This window comes from Equus caballus, chromosome 1, assembly GCF_041296265.1.
Source record: "Equus caballus isolate H_3958 breed thoroughbred chromosome 1, TB-T2T, whole genome shotgun sequence".
NCBI lineage: Eukaryota > Metazoa > Chordata > Mammalia > Perissodactyla > Equidae > Equus > Equus caballus.
This window is the reverse complement of record NC_091684.1, coordinates 186,833,491-186,852,953: the sequence shown is the minus strand read 5'-3', so window position 1 is coordinate 186,852,953 and position 19,463 is coordinate 186,833,491. Positions and strand designations below refer to the sequence as shown.

General features: G+C 38.5%; 1 protein-coding gene across 1 annotated transcript in view; it reads left to right on the top strand.

The window, feature by feature from the left end:
• Positions 1-18,785, top strand: part of SLC25A21 (solute carrier family 25 member 21) — a 438,774-nt gene extending 419,989 nt beyond the window's left edge. Inside the window, exons 10-12 of the mRNA XM_014734192.3 lie at positions 14,136-14,317; positions 15,465-15,517; positions 18,545-18,785. Of these exons, the coding sequence (XP_014589678.1) occupies positions 14,136-14,317; positions 15,465-15,517; positions 18,545-18,606 (297 nt within the window). The 3' untranslated portion in view covers positions 18,607-18,785. The remainder of the gene's footprint in view (positions 1-14,135; positions 14,318-15,464; positions 15,518-18,544) is intronic.
• The last annotated feature ends 678 nt before the right edge of the window (positions 18,786-19,463 follow it).

Sequence of the window (19,463 nt, the reverse complement as noted above, 5' to 3'; positions counted from 1 at the left end):
TTATTTGCCTCGTGGTTTTTACCAGGTGGTTAACCAGTGTGCGTATCTCCCTCCTTTGTAATTTGCTTCTGAGGCCTTGGTTCTTTGTGTATTATGTCTTTATAAAGGAGAAACAAGGCATTTATTAAACACCTATGATGTGTCGAGGTCAGTATACATACAAAGATGAATGTGTCATGGCCCCGTCCTTTCCTTTAAGAGGCTTTGAAGGAAGCTTCACAAAACATCAGTTTGGTGCCCATCTCTGCTAGATCCCATCAAAGACTGAACCCAAAGACTGAGCCAGAGCCCACGCTCTTAATCGTTGTTCTGTACTAATGTATGGACACGTAAGCCTTTGAGTCTTTCTTTCTTTGGGATATAGCCACAGTCCCTTAACCCCTCTTCAAATGACATGGTTTCAGGCCCTCTGTGTGGTCTATCTCTCCCGCTGTAGCTGCATCAGCTTTGTCAATGGCAGTGTCAGAACTACACACTACTGCTGTTTTGAGTTGATCAATTCAGATACACGAGGATCAACCCTTCCTGTGATCTGAACACACCCCTTTCTTAAGGCAGCCAAAGATTGCACAGAGATGAATTCTTGGGGGATTTGTCATGGGTGAGGAGGGGGGAGAATGGATGTTGCTTTTACATCAAGATGTCGGTATGTATAAATCTTCACGGTCAATTAAAATCTCCAGATTACATGAACTGCAGTCAAATCTAGTGTCTCTCATCTCAAATTTGTGCAGTTTGTAATCACTATGCTTAAACTTAATCCTGTGGGTTCAGTCCAGTGCTAGAGCCTGTGATGATCATTTTTAATGTGGAGTTCCTCATCTGTCCTTCTAGTTTCCCCTCCCAGTCTGTGTCATCAGCAGATCCAATGACACGCCTTCCACATCTTCACCCATGGTCATCCAGCTCCTCTTCAGGCTGTTGTATGGACACATCTTTCACTGAAGAACTATTTTATTTAGCCAGATGAGGGATCTCCAGCTATACTCTCATCCATCTTCCATTCAGTGTCTTATTAATTTGATGTGTTATTAATCAAGATAACATGGAAGAGTTTTTCAAGTGGTTTTCTGAAATCAAGGTGTGCAGAGTGATTCAAAAGGAAATGAAACTCTCAAAAATGTATTACTACAGTGAGTTTTCTGCAGTTTCCTCCTGTGGGGATACGTCACAAACATCATGTTTGTATCACCTCTTGCAGCCTTTAGGAAATGAAAGGCCACATCACTACCACGCTTTTGACTATTGGTGGTGATGCGCTACAAAGGGGCTGGAATGAATTAAAGTAGAGAATTGATGTGTGCTCTTAGCACAAACTGACCATTTGTAAGAAGATGGAAATAATTGTGACAGATCTTATTATAATTTGTTTGACCATATGGTGACATATAATCTAATTACTAGGTCATAGATTTATTAAAATGTTCAATTCTTTTTGAAACACCCTGTTATGGTTTTGACATTCTTGTCATCAATTTGCTCAGTCTCTGGGGGAGGAAGAAGCAGAATAAAAGAGTTCTGCAAAGAAGTGCTTCATGATACCCTGAAAATCATGTGACTTCTCAGAGGACTTCCATTCTGTCTTTAATTTTCTTATCCAAAGCATTTTATGGCCATCTCTTTCAGTCACTTCTCAGCAATAATTTTAGTTCTTCAAATGGCAAACCTATTTTAGCAATTTCTGACAAGCAATGCTAAATCTGCTCCAGGATCATCCAAGGCCAATCCTGAACAGAGATCATTCCTCTCAGTGTGCTCATTGTAAATCTGTCTGAAGAAGCAGGGTATCTTGACTTCATTTTAGGTGGTTAGGAACACTTAAAATGACTCAAAGCTAAGCTCAGAGAGGATCTCAGATCTGGTATGGTACCAGGAGGAATTAAAGGTTGAGTGAATTGCAAGGAGCAAAGGAAATGTGGTTGGGGCTGCCCTGAGGCAGGAAGATTCTAAGACCAGACTTGGGTGTGTATACTCATGCTGAGCTCCCTTAAAGGAAAAGCCTGTCCACTGCGCTCAGCTCAACTTGCCTTGTGGGGGCAGCAGGCTTCCTGGCCAGTCCCCCTCACCACCCCTAGTCTTCACTAGCTAGCAAATCCTGCTTCCCTCATCTTCCTTAACCCCCACCTTCTGGCATGTCTCTGTGTGGAATGTCTTCTTAAAGACGCCAGACCCTAATCACAAAGGCCTGCAAGGTGGGCGAAGGTTCTCTGTTTATCAAGCTAGCAGCCAGCTGGCCAGTCACTTAACAAGGCATCAGAGCTCATGCCAGGGAAGGTAAAAGGGGAGGCATAAGCTTCTTTTATCAAGATATTTTGCCTCTGCATATTAACTCCTCAACCACCATTGCCCTAAATTACTGGTGCTGTCTTCAGCTGCTGGCTATATAGTTTGGATTAGATGGTTAAATCAGTTACAAATATGTAGCGTGTTGATTGTTAACTATTTTGAGTCATATGATCCCATTTCTGATTATTTGGTGACTTTTGTAGAATTTTTAGAGGTTGTGGAACCTCACGGCCGCCAACGTTTGGGATCACTTATTAGTGTCTCTTGCTAAGCTGTAGACGGTCTAGAAATAATATGTCCTGTCAGGGAACTCAATGATCTTCCTGAAGAGAAGCTGGTAAAACATCTCTTCAGCTCTGCGCTCACGCAAAGATTGCAGTGTAATGGAAACAGCCAGGGAGTTCTAGTAAGAGACCTGGTGTTAATTCCCAGTTCTGGTGCTTACTAGTTAGCCATATCTCTGGCAAGTTATAACTTCGCTCTGTCTCAGTTTTCTCATTTGTGAAATGGAATGTTAACATCAGCCTTAAAATGTTTGCAGGGGAATTAAATAATTTTTAAAAACTATGGATATTGGATTTTGTATTGCTATCTCAAAATAAGGTCAATGCATGTAATATTCATTATTTCAGGCTATTCAACACCGGCTTAGTTATAAATCTCATATTTTATGAGGAAAATAAGAAAATATTTAGAGGAAAAGAATAAAACTCATCTGTAAATGGGGACATCATATACAATACTTATAAATAAATATTTAAAAGGAAGTGTGTATTTTAAACATGAGGAAGAAAAGGTTAGTTCGGTAACAGTTTTTTGTCGTGATGAATTACATCAAGAATGGTGACAGTTGATTGCTCCTGCAATTGAGCAAAAGATTGGAATACAATAGTTTAGGCTTACGTGTGAGGAATGTGGGTTAGGAACAAAGGAACTGATTGATGACAATTGGAGGAAATTGTGGAAGTGAGTTGGAAATTTTTAATAACAGAATAGATTTTCATCAGCGTTAATATCCATTAACATAATTAAGGTGTAACCCATCCTAAGTATTTTACTTAGACTAGGTGACATTTTATTTTTTAATCAATTTTTTTCTATTTTTATTTTATTGTGGCAAAAACAATGTGAGATCTACTCCCAACGCATTTTTAAGTATATAATACATTATTTTTGACTTTAGGTGCAATGTTGTACAGCAGATCTCTACAACTTATTCATCTTGCTTAGCTGAACTTTATGCCCACTGATTAATAACTCCCCATTTCCCACTCCCCTTAGCCCCTGGTAACCACCATTCCACTCTTTGACTCTATGAATTTGCCTATTTTGGATACCTCATATAAGTGGAATCATGCAGAATTTGTCTCTCTGTGACTGGCTTATTTCACTTACTATAGTATCCTCAAGATTTATCTATGTTGTCACATATTGCAGAATTTCCCTCTTTTTAAAGGTGAATAGTGTTCCATTGTATGTATACACCACATTTTCTTATCCATTCATCTGTCAATGGACCTTTAAGTTGTTTCCACATCTTAGCTATTGTGAATAGTGCTGCAATGAACATAGGAGTGCTAATATCTCTTCAAAATCCTGATTTCAACTCTTTTGGATAAACACCCAGATGTGGGATTGCTAGATCATATAATAGTTCTATTTTTAATTGTTAAGGAACCTCCATACTGTTTTCCATAGAGGCTACATCGTTTTGCATTCCCACCAATAGTGTACGAGAGTTCCAATTTCTCTACATCCTCGCCAACACTTGTTGTCTTTTGTTTTTTGATAATAGCCATCCTGACAGATATGAAGTAATATTTCATTCTGGTTTTGATTTACATTTCCCAGATGATTAGTGATGTTGAGCCTTTTTTCATATACCTGTTGGCCATTTGTATGTCTTCTTTGAGAAGTGTCTATTCTAGTCCTTTGCCTATTTTTTAATCAGGTTATTAGTTTTCCTGGTATTGAGTTGTAGGTGTTCCTTATATATTTTATATATTAACCCCTTATCAGATATATGGTTTGCAAATATGTTCTTATTCCATAGATTGCCTTCTTACTCATTTGTTTCCTTTGCTGTTCAGAAGCTTTTTAGTTTGATATATTCTCACTTGTCTATTTTTGTTTTTGTTACCTGTGCTTTTGGTGTCATATCCATGAAATCATTGCCAAGATTAACATCATGAAGATTTTCCCATAAGTTTTCTTCCAGGAGTTTTATGGTTCCATGTCTTACATTTAAGTCTTTAATTCATTTTGAGTTGATTTTTGTGTATGGTGTAATGTAAGGGTTCAATTATATTCCTTTGTGTGTGGATATCCAGTTTTCCTAACGCCATTTGTTGTAGACTGTCCTTTTCCCGTTATGTATTCTTCGCACACTTATTGAAGATTAATTGACCATATATGCTTGGGTTTGTTTCTGGGCTCAGTATTCTGTTCCATTGGTCTATATGTCTGTCTTTATGCTGGTACCATAATGTTCTGATTACTGTAGCTTTGTAATATATTTTGAAATCAGGAAACGTGATGCCTCCAACGTTACCCTTCTTTCTCAAGATTGATTTAGCTATTTGTGGTCTTTTGTGATTCCATATGAATTTTAGTATTTTTTCCCATGTATGTGAAAAATGGCATTGTGATCTTATAGGGATTGCATTAAATCTGTAGATCACCTTGGGTAGTATGAAAATTTTAACAATACTCTAAGTCTTCCAATCTGTGAACATAGGATGTCCTTGCTTTTGTTAATCTTCTTTAATTTCCTTCACCAATGTTTTGTAGTTTTCATTATACACGTCTTTCATCTCCTTTGTTAAGTTTATTCCTAAGTATTTTATTCTTTTGGAGCTACTGTAAGTGGGATTCATTTTCCTAATTTCCTTTTCAGATAGTTCAGTTTTAGTGCATAGAAAGATGAGCGATTTTTTGTATGTTGATTTTGTATCCTGCAACTTACTGAATGTGTTTATTAGTTCTAAACTTTTTTTTATTGAGTCTTTAGATTTTTCTGTATATAAGACCATGTCATCTTTAACAGAGACAATTTTACTTCTGATTTGGATGCCTTTATTTCTTTTTCTTGCGTAACTGCTCAGACTAGGACTTCCAGTACTTTGTTGAATAAAAGTGGTAAGAGCAGGCATCCTTGCCTTGTTACTGGTCTTAGAAGAAAAGCTTTCAGTTTTTCACCATTGAATATGAGGTTAACTGTGGGATTTTCACATAAAGAGCTTATCATGTTGAGGTACTTTCCTTCTCTTCCTACTTTGTTGAGGGTGTTTATCATGAAAGCATGTTGAATTTTGTCAAGTGCAATTTCTATATCTATTGAGAAGATCATGTGATTTTTATCCTTAGTTCTGTTAATGTGGTGTATCACATTAATTGATTTTTGTATATTGAACCATTGTTGCATTCCAGAGATAAATCTCACTTCATCTTGCTGTATGATCCTTTTAATGTGCTGTTAGATTTGATTTGATAGTGTTTTTTTGAGGATTTTTACATCTATATTCATCAGGGATATTGGCCTATAGTTTTCTTTTCTTGTGGTGTCTTTGTCTGGCTTTGGTATCAGGGTAATGCTGGCCTCATAAAATGAGTTAGAAGTCCCTCCTCTTCAATTTTTTGGAAGAGTTTGAGAAGAATTTGTATTAGTTTTTCTTTAAATGTTTGGTAGAATTCAGCAATGAAGCTGTCTGGCTTTCCTTTCTTGGGAGGTTTTTGATTGCTGACTCATTCTCCAATCTAGTTATAAGTCTGTTTAAACTATCTATTTCTTCATGATTTAGTCTTGTTAGGTCATATAAGTCTAGGAATTTGTTCATTTCTTCTAGGTTATCCAGTTTGTTGGCATATGGTTGTTAAAAGTAGCCTCTTATGATCCTTTTTAGTTCTATGTCATCAGTCATAATGTCTCTTCTTTCATTTATGATTTTATTTATTTGGGTCCTCTCTCTTTTTTTCTTAATCAGTCCTGCTGTGGGTTTGTAAATTTTATTTTTTCAAAAGACCAACTCAGTTTCATTGATTTTTTCCTATTGTTCTTCCAGTCTCTATTTTGTTTATTTCTGCTCTAATCTTTATCATTTCCTTCCTTCTGCTAACTTTGGGCTTAGCTTGTTCTACTTTTTCTAGTTCCTTGAGCTATAAAATTAGGTTGTTTATTTGAGATTTTTCTCCTTTTTTAATGTAGGTGTTTATCACTATGAACTTGCCTTTTAGTACTTCTTTTGCTGTATCCTGTAAGTTTTGGTATGTTATGTTTTCATTTTCCTTTGTCTCAAGGTATTTTCTAATTTTCTTTTCAATTTCTTCTTTAACCCAATGGTTGTTCAAGAGTGTGTTGTTTAATTTCCACATATTTGTGAATTTTCTCATTTACCTTCTGCTATTAACTTCTAGTTTAATTCCATTGTGGTTAGAAAAGGTACTTGATATGATTTCAGCTTTCTTAAATTTATCAAGAATTGTTTTGTGACCAACATGTGATCTGTCCTGGATAAAGATCCATGTATGCTTGAGAAGAATATGTAACCTGAGGTTTTGGGGTAGAATGTTGTGTATATGTCTCTTAGATCCTTTTGGTCTATAGTGTTGTTCAAGTCCTCTGTTTCCTTATTGATCTCTGTCTGGGTATTCTATCCGTTATTGAAAGTAGAGTATTAAGGTCTCCTACTATCATTGTATTGCTATCTATTTCTCCCTTTAGTTTTGTCAATCTTTGTTTTATGTATTTAGGTGCTCTGATGTTGGGTGCGTATGTATTTATAATTGTTATATTTTCCTGGTTGACTCACCCTTTTATCATTGTATAATGTCCTTCTTAGTCTCTCTTGACAGTTTTGACTTAAAGTCTATTTGTCTGAAGTAACTATAGCCACTTCTGCTCTCTTTTGGTTCTCATTTGCATGGAATATCTTTTTCCATCCCTTCACTTTCAGCCTATGTGTGTCCTTAAATCTAAAGTGAGTTTCTTGTAGATAGCATGTAGCTGGGTTTTTTTAAAAGATCCACTCAGCCACCCTATGTCTTTTTGTAAAAGTTATTTTATTGAGGTCATAATAGTTTATAACATTGTGAAATTTCAGGTGTGCATTTTCACTTGTCAGTCACCATCCATATGTGCCTTTTTACCCCTTATGCCCTCCCCTCACCTCTCTTCCCCTCTGATAACCATTAATCTGTTCTCTTTGTCCATGTGTTTGTTTATCTTCCACAAACGAGTGAAATCATGTGGTGTTTATCTTTCTCTGACAGCCGGTCTATGTCATTTGATTGGGGAATTTAATCCATTTATATTTAAAGTAATTATTGATAGGGAAGAATTTATTATTGCCATTTAGGTAATTGTTTTTTGTTAGTGTTGCAGTTCTTTTTCTATCTTTTCCTCTCTTGCTGTCTTCCTTTGTATTTTATTGATATTTTTGTGTTGATATGCTTTGATTCCTTTATTTATTTCTTGTGCATAACTTCTATAGGAACTTTTTATGTGGTACTTACATAAAATATCTTATAGTATTAACAGTCTTTTAAGCTGATAAACTTAAGTTTGATTGCATACAAAAACTGTACACTTTAACTTCTCCCCCCTGACACTTTCTGTTATTGGTGTCACAATTTGCCTCTATTCATACTGTGTATCTTTTAACCTCTTTTTTTATTTATAGTTAGTTTTAATACTTTTGTCTTTTAACTTTTATCCTAGATTTAAAAGTGATTTATCCACCACTATTACAGTGATAAAATATTCTGTATTTTTCTATATGTTTACCTTTACCAATGAGTTTCATTCTTTCTTATGTTATCCTGTTGCTGTTTAACATCCTTTTGTTTCAACCTGAAGAACTTCCGTTAGAATTTCTTGTAAGGCAGGTCCAGTAGTGATGAACTCCATCAGCTTTTGTTTGTCCAGGATGTCTTTATGTTCCCTTCATTTTCGAAGGAAAGTTTTTCTGGGTATAGTATTATTGGTTAGCAGTTTTTCCTTTCAGCACTTCAAATATATCATCCCATTCTCTTCTAGCCTGAAATATTTCTGTGGAAAATTTGGCTGATATTTTTATGGGGATTCCCCTGTATGTGACAAGTAACTTTTCTCTGAATGCTGTCAAAATTCTCTGTTGTCTTTGACTTTTGACAATTTGATTATAAGGTTTCTCAGTGTGGATTCCTATGGATCCATCTTTTACAGTATCCTTTGGGCTTCTTGGATCTGGATGTCCATTTTCTCCCCCAGATCTGGGAAGGTTTTAGCCATTATTTCTTTGAATAAGCTTTCTGGTCATTTCTCCCTCTCTTTTCTTTCTGGGACTCTCATAATGCTTATTTTGATCTAATTGATAATGTATCATAGTCCTTTAAACTATCTTTACTCTTTTTCATTTTTTGCTCCTCTGACTCAATTATTTCTAATGATCTGTCTTTGAGTACGCTGATCCTTTCTTCTGTTTGATCTAGTCTGTTGAATCTCTCTAGTGAATTTTCCAGTTTAATTGTTATATTCTTCAGCTCCATGATTTTTGTTTAGTGATTTTTTATATTTTCTGTCTTTTCATTGAAATTCTCACTTTGTTCCCTTAAACTCAGTGAGCATCTTTATACAGTTATTTTGAATTCTCTATTAACTAAATCATATAACTCTGTTTCTGGAGATTTATCTTGTTCCTTTGTGTGGAACATCCTTGCTCGATTCTTCATTTTCCTTGACTTTTTATGCTGTTGTTTGTACAAGACAAGGGAGCACCTTTCCCAGTCTTCATAGACTGGCCTCATACAGAAGAATACCTGCACAGTTCAGTCTGACTAGAGACTCCAGGGACCTCTGCCAACTCTTTCCCTCCCAAGGGGGAAGCAGGCAGCTATTGTTTTTGTCTGCTCACTCTGTGCTGAGCAAGGGGAGAGCTATGGCATCTATCAGTTCAAACCTCCACCTCAGGTCTCCTTCAGGTGGCTAGACTGTACTGGGCCCATTAGAACTCCAAGACCACCAAGAAAGATGCCAGTTCTTCAGGAAGCTCCAGAGAAGTTGGGGTGTTGAGTACACACATCAACTCTTTGCCTCCCCAGTGGGAAGCTGAGAGCTGGGGTTTCTCATCCACTCACTCAGTGTTGAACTGTGGGGAGGATCGTATCCTCCATCCGCCAGCCCATGTTACTGTCTCCATTCTCCCTCAGGTAGGTAGACTGTGCCAGACCCATCAGAACTCCAAGCCTGGCAATACAGACTCCAGTCCTCTGGGGAATACCCTCAGAAAAGTTGGTGTGCCGGACATGTAACCCAATCCTTTCCCTCCCCTAGGAGAAACTGGAAGCTAAGGAGTCTTCTTGATTGTTTGGCACTACACTGAGACAGGAACTCTAGTGAGAGGGTGTTCTGAACCAACCTACTAGCTTCTTTGAGTCTAGTTTCATGTTCATCCAGGGGGCAGGAAACTTTTCATTAATTTCTAGATTTCTACAAGAGAACTTGTCCATGAATTGTTGCTGAATCAGTCTGTGGGAGGAAGGAGGGTCCAAGGCTTCCTACTCTGCCATCTTGCACACTTTCAGAACCCCTGAGTTCATAGATATGGTTGAGATATGCTCTGACTCCAGAGCAAGAATGTGTATGGAAATCTTTCCACTAAGGTGAATTTCCTGATAACCCCCATGAAAACGAGGGCTTCCTGTTTTAAGCCTCCGTGTTTTCAACACTGCACTGCCCTTTTCTTACTTTATAAATTTATTTGTAGGGGAAATGGTTTCATGAAGTTCTTTTTAAGCTTTTATGAGCCTGATAAAATCTATCAACACTCTCTTCAGAAAAGCCCATATACACATACACAGAAGCATTGCTTATAATTTCAGGAGGTTATTGGACACCTCCCCGACTAGCCCACCCACTGACCCTAGGAGTCTCAGTAGAAAAACTGCCCTAAGGCAAAGTCTTGTGTTCACTTGGATGTAACAAAAATTCCCTTCTTATACTTAACCTTTGTGTTAACTTATTTGTAAAATAGGAATAATAATAACAGTTCTTACCTCAAAAATTGTGAAGATTAACAGATGTAATACATGGAAGAGCCTAATTTGAAAACCAAAAACACTAAATATTATCTTTTTCTCTCTCTTTTTAGTCTTGCTAAAACAATCCTCATTCTTGAGGCAGTTGGATGCCTCTCCCTACTAGGGGAAAGATCAGGAAGTATAAGAAACAAGAGCCTAAAGAGTAATATTTCAAGGCCTTACTTTATGCCCATTTAATTCTTTTGCTAAAATCTGGTCACAGGCTTCCATATCATGGTTCTTTCTCTGAGTCACTGAGCAATGGCATCTAGCAAGCCTAGGCCTGCCTCTGTGACCTGGGAGTTACAATTCATTTGCCATGAAATACTCCACTTTGCAAATGTCCAATGCCTTGTCATATCCCCATGTTAACGCCTCTTGGCAGAAAGGAAGAAATGTAAAGTTCTAATAGGGGTTCATTTCTGGGCTAGAAGACACTGAGTCCTGCGAAATAGTGATTAAGGGTTAAGTCTGATTCTCATTGTTTCTACAAAAATAAATAAATAAGTACATTGATAGGCCAAAAAGCAGACATTTATTTAGCACCTACTGTATACACTGCACAATAGGTGACACAAAGAGGAGTAACACATGCTCCTATGCTGTGCTGACTCACAGTCCAGCAAGGGAGATGGATACACACAAAAATAAACCAAACACAAAGTGAACCATGGCTCACAAAGGCAATGATTGTGGCTCAGACAGTATTTCAGGAGTACAAGAGAGGGAGAAATCAATTTTGATGGAGATCCATAAAAGTCTTTTGAGCAAGGTGGGATTTAAGCTGGACCCTAAAGGAGGAGTGAAACTGCTGTGGGTAAATATGATGGGGAAGGACATTCTAGGCTATGGGAGCAGTGTGAAGAAAAGCATGGAGTTAGAAAAGTGCTTGGTATGTATTTGGACAATTATGATTTAACCAATGTGACTATAGTATAGGTTGGGGGGTAGAGGTGTAGAACTTGAGGCTAGGAAGATAAGTTGGAAGCATATTGTGGGAAAGAAACCAAAGGCTGAGTGAAGAGCTTTGGCTTTAGTCTCCATGCAGTGGGGAAGGATTGAGGATCGTTGAGTACACAGATACCAGAAGGAGATCTGTTTTTATAAGAAGAGAATCCTGTTGCCTCTGCGAAGAATAGATGATAGAAGGCAAGAAGAAAGCAGGACCTGGTGAAGGTAAGGGGAGCTGAACTAAAGTTAAGAGAAGCAGGAGTAGCCAGAAGAAGATGAAGGGGAGAGGCATTTGAGAGGCTGCACTCACTTGAGGATGGTTGACGACACACAGCAAAGAAAGCAGAGACTAGCTGAGAGGGCATCCTTGGCACAGCCAATCCCAAGCCGGGCTGCTGTGTAAAACAGACCATGGGCTCAGAGGAAGTGACTGGCTAGGGGCCCAGAGGCCATGTGGTGAAGGATACCTCTTGGCCATCCCAAGAAGACTTTTCTCCTCTCTAGAATTCCCAGAGGGATAGCAACTGACCATCTGCTTTGCCTGCATGGAATATCAAAATCACTCATTCCTGGGCATGGGTCCTCAGCCTGGCAGCTTCAGAAATCCTGAAGATCCTTTAAAACAACTTTCAGGCAGTTTCCCAGGTGATTCTGATCTGGCAACCTGAGATGGGTCTGAGGTGGGGACAGGCATCCATATTTTGTAAAGCTTCCAGGTGATTCTGATGCACAACTGAATTTGGGAACTACTGTGGGACCTTACTGTTGGGCTGGGAAATGTATAGAAAACATGGGTTCAAAACATACTCATGCTGGTGAACACTGGGATGCCTTGAAGACCTTAGATTTTTGTCTCCAACCGTATCTCAAGCATAACGACCTTCACTGAGTGTCTTAGCTTACCCTCCATCCCCAACTCTAATCCTCAGCAAACACATCTAGAGATGGGAGAGGCTGCATGCTTGACAGGGTCCCCTGAACTTCCAAAAGGACAATGTGCATACAAGTCATCATTTTCACCCTTGTCTTCAATTGAAAAAGGAGAGCTTGGCTGTGTCACAGGGGAACCATGAGAAAGTCTTATTACAGGGTGCTTTGGGTCTTTGAAAACAGGCTACATAATACTACTCATTTTCTGCCGGAATTTTACAACATTCATAGCACTTTTACTGCTGTTATTGTTTTATCTCTCAGAAAACTCATACAGTACAAAGGCAAGGCAGGTATTAAAAATGTCACACTGGGCTCTGTGTGATTCAGTGACTCGTGCAAGGTCAGACAACCAGAGCTGGTCCTGAACCCACCGTCCTCCGGAGCTGCAGTTCTGCTTCTGTGCCGTAAGGGAAAGGGTAACATAAAGGCATTTTTCTCTTCTTGTAAAAGAGAAAAAAGGGGGGAGGGGGAATTATTTAAACACACCTCCCTCGTTCTGCAGTCACTGCATTGTTTTTCCTGTTGAAACACCCTGTTGGTTTGTAAATCCCTTTAACCCTCCCCAGCACCTGTATGGCCCAGATCCAAGAATTACCACCGAACCCCTCACTTTTTACACTTAGCCACATAGGCGTTTCTGTGACAGCTCTTGGTTCAGCTGAAAATTTCAGAGCTTCCAGAAGTTTTCTCCTTCCAGAGAAGCTATAGAAGCATGTAATGCTCAGACTTGATTTTTTTTTTTTTTTAATGAAGCAGAATATGTTTCTCCCCTTTAGTTCTCCTGCCGCATAAAATAGTGCGATGGTCCGGCCCTGTGTCATTCCTCTGTGAAGGTCCTTCTGAAATAGGGACCAAAAGCCAGGGCAGGGCAAGGATGGGGGTGTCTCCATCAGAAGCTTATGGCCTGGGGTATGACCTCTCTTTAGGGTAAGAACTGAGGCTGAAAACATAATGAGAACTTCCCAGCAAATTCATTATAACAAAGCATAATGTGAGCTCACTAGGCACAAAAATAGGCTGAAGGAAAGTGACTCCCACATAAGACCTAATTAAATACTTTGATGTCAGAAAACAGAACAGGGAGGGGTGGAAAATCAAAGCAGACCAATGCGAAGGACCTAAATTTAAATAGAAAGAAGACATGTTTTTTTTCTCTCTCTCTCTCTTCCTCTCTCTCTTCTTCCCTCCCTCTGTGTCTCTGTCTCTCTCCCCTTTTCCTCCTTTGCCATGAAGGAAGAATAAGATTCAGGAACAATGGGTTGCAAATTCTTCAGCCAATTAGTCCAGTGACTTACTACTGTTTATAATGCACAGAATGTCACAGGCTGTTTTGCAGCCTCCCCAAGTTGGTTTGTTAATAACAGGAAGCTAGCACTTCTCAGTACAGTGGATCAGCTACACGTGAAAATAAATGCAAAAAACCTGGAGGGGAATAGCGGCAGACCGAGAGTAGCCTTGATTTAATTTAACATTTGGGGGTCCACACACAAATGAGCATTTTAGTAGGCTTCATGGTGGAAGTTGCTGTCATTTGTAAAATATTCTGGCCAATTAGCTAATAGTGTGCTTGGATTTCTCCTGTTTTGATACAGTAATACTAAGTACATTGTGAAGCCCAATTATACAAATCATCCCCATATGCCATACCAGTCTTTCTTTATGAACTGTGTTTATAAATCCTGTGTGAGGAAATGTGTACTTCAGCAATTTAGACCATGTGTAAAAACATAGCCAATGGGATTGTCAAGAAAACAAGTTCCAGCCTAGGAAATCCTAATGTGTTCCGCTGGAATAACAGGAGGGTGCCGGGGAGTGCATTGCTCTGCTTAAATACATACTGCTTTCTAGTGTTTAACCAAGTGAGGGGCTTCCGCTTCCCTTTCTGTTATTTTATTCTTCTTTTCTTTTAGGATCCAACCTTGGAGTTTTTGAGAAAATTTGGGATTGGTCTTCTCTCGGGTACAATAGCCTCAGTCATTAACATCCCTTTTGATGTTGCCAAAAGTAGGATTCAAGGGCCTCAGCCGGTTCCCGGAGAGATCAAGTACAGAACCTGTTTTAAAACAATGGCAACAGTCTATCAAGAAGAAGGGTAATGCATTCTTATTTTAATAAATGTACAAGACTCAAGTATGGTTAAAACCATATTGGACTTCCATTTTGATGAGAGCCATTGAGCCCTCCTAAATTGGGTGTGTCTGAGGAGCTCTAGGGAATAGCTGACAGGCTTTTTGAGATAATACAATAATGAGATGTTGGCAAATGTTCTCACACCATCAAGAAGCCTGAGCCACAGTCATAGAGTTCCCTGCATGTTTGTCTTAGAATGCGAAGATGAACTTTTTGCTTGTCAGTTTGCATAATATGCTATTGTATTTAATATGCCCTGTTAACATATGGGCAGGCGCTTGATTGTCTTCTGACTGTAAATCTCATCAAAATGTCAATTATATTCACCTGGGAGAATTAAACATGAGAGTTCTGTGAAAGTAGTTTTCTTTTAAAAATTTAAAGTATGTGCCCTTTTCTGCTGGTCTTTTTTTTTTCTTTTTAAGATTTTTTCTTTTTTCCTTTTTCTCCCCAAAGCCCCCCGGTACATAGTTGTACATTCTTAGTTGTGGGTCCTTCCAGTTGTGGCACGTGGGACACCGCCTCAGCGTGGCTCGATGAGCAGTGCCATGTCCACGCCCAGGATTCGAACCAACAAAACACTGGGCCGCCTGCAGCGGAGCGCAGGAACTTAACCACTCGGCCACAGGGCCGGCCTCTGGTCTTTTTTTTTTTTACGTCTTATTTTTGTTTCTTCATCCGTCACCCAGGTCTTATTTTCAAGTAAACAAGTAACATTTTATTATTTTGATCTAAACTGCATCATATTTCCTTATGTGAGGACTGAGTTTATAGGCTTTTAAATTCAATTACAAAAGTCATTTTGTCCATATACACAGCTGTCTCAAAAGTAAGATCTGTCTTGAAAGCAAAAACCATCTCGCTGATGAAAGTCATATTTCTGATTGGACAAGACTAGCGTAGCTTGGGTAATAAAGAGTTGATTAACTCTTTCCCCTTGTCCATTTGCTGCAGAGAATACTTAGCCGGATACTGTCTGGTTTGCAATGTGTGTAATTTTAAATATTTTTTTTTTTTTCTAAATGCTATATCACCATCTCAGTCAAGCTGAGGTACAACTCCATTTTGTTTTCAGAATAAGAATGTTGCTCTTTCTCTTCTGGTTATAGGATTTTAGCTTTGTACAAAGGCCTGCTTCCCAAGATTATGAGGCTTGGACCAGGTAATGATGCTTTTATTACTTATATCCTTCCTTCTTTCCTTTCTTGTTTGTGTCTATCAGCAACACTGTGATAAAAAGTTTATCACACTATAAAAGATGGAAACCTTGAAGATATAAAGTTGTCTATGAGCATTCAAGATCCTGAACGCATCCATTAGAAATGTTCTAGCTTTGTTTATAAGGTATTATTTATGGCCTTGCTGGAGGCTGATGGAAGCCAAAGCTCAGCTTAAGTCAATAGGAAAGGATCCACAGCCAGTGGGAGGCTGAGTGAGCACAGAGTTACATACATGGTGGCTTCTGGCTGAAGGGCAGGATTTTCACTGAGTGAGGGACCAGCCTAATAAAACTTTTCCTGGTGCTCCCTGTTCATTCTTGCTCCTGTCTCAACTTCATTTCAAAAAGAGAAAAAGAGGACAACTTGCCTCCACAAACAGCAAGAGCCACTGGTCTTCACAGTCACCTCTGGGGCGTGGTGAAGCTGCAGCCTGGCTCTTGCCTTCCTGGCCTCTGTCACCGTGATGGTGGAGGCTCCTGGCTCAGGGCCTTCCCTCAGGACACCACCCACAAAAAAACTGCCATTCCCACAGGGAGAGTCAGCTGCCTCTATGTAAATAGATAGGAAAATAACTGCTGCAGACCCAACCGCCTGGGCAAATAGTCTTGGATTATAAGCAACCTGATGAATAAGTACAGAAGTATGTGCTAGACCACACATATATTTTTTTACCCGGTCATACTCACCTACTTCGACATCTTGGAAATCTTCTCCTACTCCTCTTCTCTCTCCCTTTCCCATTCCCCTCTTTTCACCCAATGTCTAAGTCCCCTACCTCACTCACACACAGGCACATTCACCTTTAGCTCTCAATCCAATGAACCAGCATTTCTACCAACCTGAGATATAGACCTACAGTCTGTAAATGGAAGCTGGTGAACTGTTCACACTTTCATGTATTTAGAAAACACCTCCACAATTCCCAATCCACCTGTCCCAACCTTTCTAGGCTTTTAAGCATGGATTTTGCTTCGCCTTTGAGATTCAGACCTGCCTTCTGTTAGTCATTGGCCCATGTGTAAAAACGAACCCAATAATAAAGAATATTGGTGATTTTGTGCAACTCTCTCTGCAAGTATGTGGTGTTTTCCCTTCACCACACAGTAAAAACCTGCTAGTAGACTAGTATTAGAGAAAATCATAGGATTGGCCCTAACCCAGCTTTCTCATGACGGGATAGGCCTGAAAAGAGTGGTGGCCAGAGAGAGTTGAGGTAAAACAGTAATTGACTGGAACCTTAATCCAAAACTCTTAAATAATCTGACCCCAAGTTTTGTTAGAGGCTTGCAAATGTTTGGTTGGCTTTTTAAATGTTTTTGCATGAGGTGTCCTGAGTTGCTGTGGTGTCAAATCCAATGGAAAGTGTTGTTGTGGACACACTGTCCAGATTAAACAAAACTGTGAACAACTGGAAATCTCCTTCAAGGACCTGGCCTCCACTCTCATTCCAAATGCGCAAGTCCTAAGTAACTTCAAAGGAAAGACTTTTGAGTTAAGGCTAAGAATTTTTTTTTTTTTTTTTTTAAAGAGAGAGACAGTAAAAAAGAAAAGAAAGGTGAACCTGGAATTTTCATCCTTTGTTCTAGAGAAGGATCCCATCTTATTTTCATAACAGCCTTAGCAGCTCGCTGTGCCTAACGATCAGGTACCTCCCATGAAAGGAGAATCTCGAAGACTGTAGTTTAAACTCCAAATATGTCTAGGCTGAAAACTAACCCAAATCTGTGTGTTCTTGTCTTACGTTGTGAACAGCTAATAAGGGTAAACAGAGTAATTACATACATATTAACAGGCAGCTGTCGTGAGTCCTTTTCGTTCACAGAGTACCGAGAGGGCTACAGCAGCTGAGAGGGGTCTGATAGAGTATCTTCATGGGTTAAAAATGAAAATTACAGGCAGATAATTATCTTTGGTATATGGTTACACAAACATGTGCAGCCTGTAGATTAAAAAAAAAGCACATGGCAGTATGTACAAAATAACTAAGATCAAAATCAAGTCCTATTTCTTTCTGTTAGACATCAATCTTCTGCTTATGCAGCCAAGTCTTCTCTAAGTTGTGCTCAGGATATTTGTCCACAGTTTGATTTTATAATATTTTTCAGACAGACATGAGAGGACAAATAGAGGTTGTTGTAAAGGGCACAGGACATGTGCCCTCTACTGCATCAGATAGAACACAAAATCATCCACATACAAATGCTTCTCCCAATGTGTAGATATTCAGCAGCCTTGGTGCTTGTTTTCCTGTATCACATTCCTGTTGATGTTTTACATAGAAAGCCTCTTTGCAGCCAGTTATATAACTCTTCTCTTCCTTGAAAAATGGTGGTCTTATGACACCCAACCCCTACTACCAAATTTTCAAGTGCAATCCATATATATCTGAGGTAGATAGAAGAAATGACAACAAAAGGAGGGTGAAAGCCAGCTAAGTTTTGCAGTACAGAGTTTTAAAATATTCAGAAGCTATTTTTCACATTGCAATCCAGTTTGAAAGCTGTAAGAGAAAAACAGACTCATCCATTAAGCACCATCTTAGAGATTTCCTTCTTGAATGCAATCCGATAATGCTAATTATGGACTGAAAAAGATAAATCCTTTGCCTACATATGAAGAATCTGGAAGTTTCTGTTTGCAGGAAAGTCACATGCCCTTACATGACTAAATGTGTCTATATTTATTTACTTTTAAAAATTAAAAGTGCCTGAAAAAGAATCTGATGAGGAATGATGAAAGTTACAGAAACTCATGGGGAAAAAACGTATTTGGAGATTCAAGATGGTCTTGATTTTGCTCTGAGTATTTTCCACAATAGTTTTATATCTCTGTATTGTTGCTCAAGAACTGATGATTCCAACCAGCCCCTGCCCAATAGGTTGCATGACTTCACGGATTCAGAAACCTAGTGGGAAAGATGATACTTTTTCACAGGGTTTGCCATTAAAACCAGCTCTTTTCTTTTCTAGGTGGTGCAGTCATGCTGCTGGTTTATGAATATTCCTACTCATGGCTTCAGGAGAACTGGTGATTGCCTAGGAAGTGTTTCCCCCCTTGAAATAATGGATATTTCCTATACAGCACCATGAGAAGGAGAGGCTATCAATCAGCTAAGCTGATGCAATTATTAATTATAATTACACCATTATATACAATTCTAAAGGGGAAAACAGTTTGTTCAAGAATAAAACCTATTTTGAAACTTCCAAACTTATCTCTAAGTAATTTTAGATTGTAGTTTTAGCCATGTCCACAAAACTGTGAGAAGAAAAATCATATGAAGCAATGAGATATGTAAACTGAATATAGAATAGCATAGAATCAGGTATATTTCATAAAAGCAATATAAATTTTGTGACCTATGTTCCTCTTAAACCACTTCACAGTGAAAATTCACTGTATTGATCATTATTTTTTCCCAAAAGGCCAAGAAATGCTTAAAGTAAAAAAAAAAAAAAAAAAAAGAAAAAGAAAAAAATTTAAAGGGTTTTTATAAGGAATTAAATTCTTCCATAAATAATATTTAAAGGGGACGGGAAAATATTTTTAAAGTGCACTAAAATAGCCTTTTAAGAATGTTAGGTTTTATGTAAAAATGTAAATCTGTTGGTTTTCTTTAGTAATAATATACATCTCAGCTATATTTTCCTAAAGCTACTTTATATTTTTCACTGTTGTTTAAAGCAGGTCCTATTTTAAAATCATGATTTGGAGTCTTTTATGAAAAATAGAAAATATGAAATTGTATCAAACTACTTTCCTTCACATAGGTCTATTTGAAAACGAGCTTTTTGCTGAAATATTTTCATGTCAAATCACAAATTGGAAGCCCTCCTTGGGCCATTTTGTGCTGTCTACATTTGCATCCCAATATCTTTGTTCAGAACT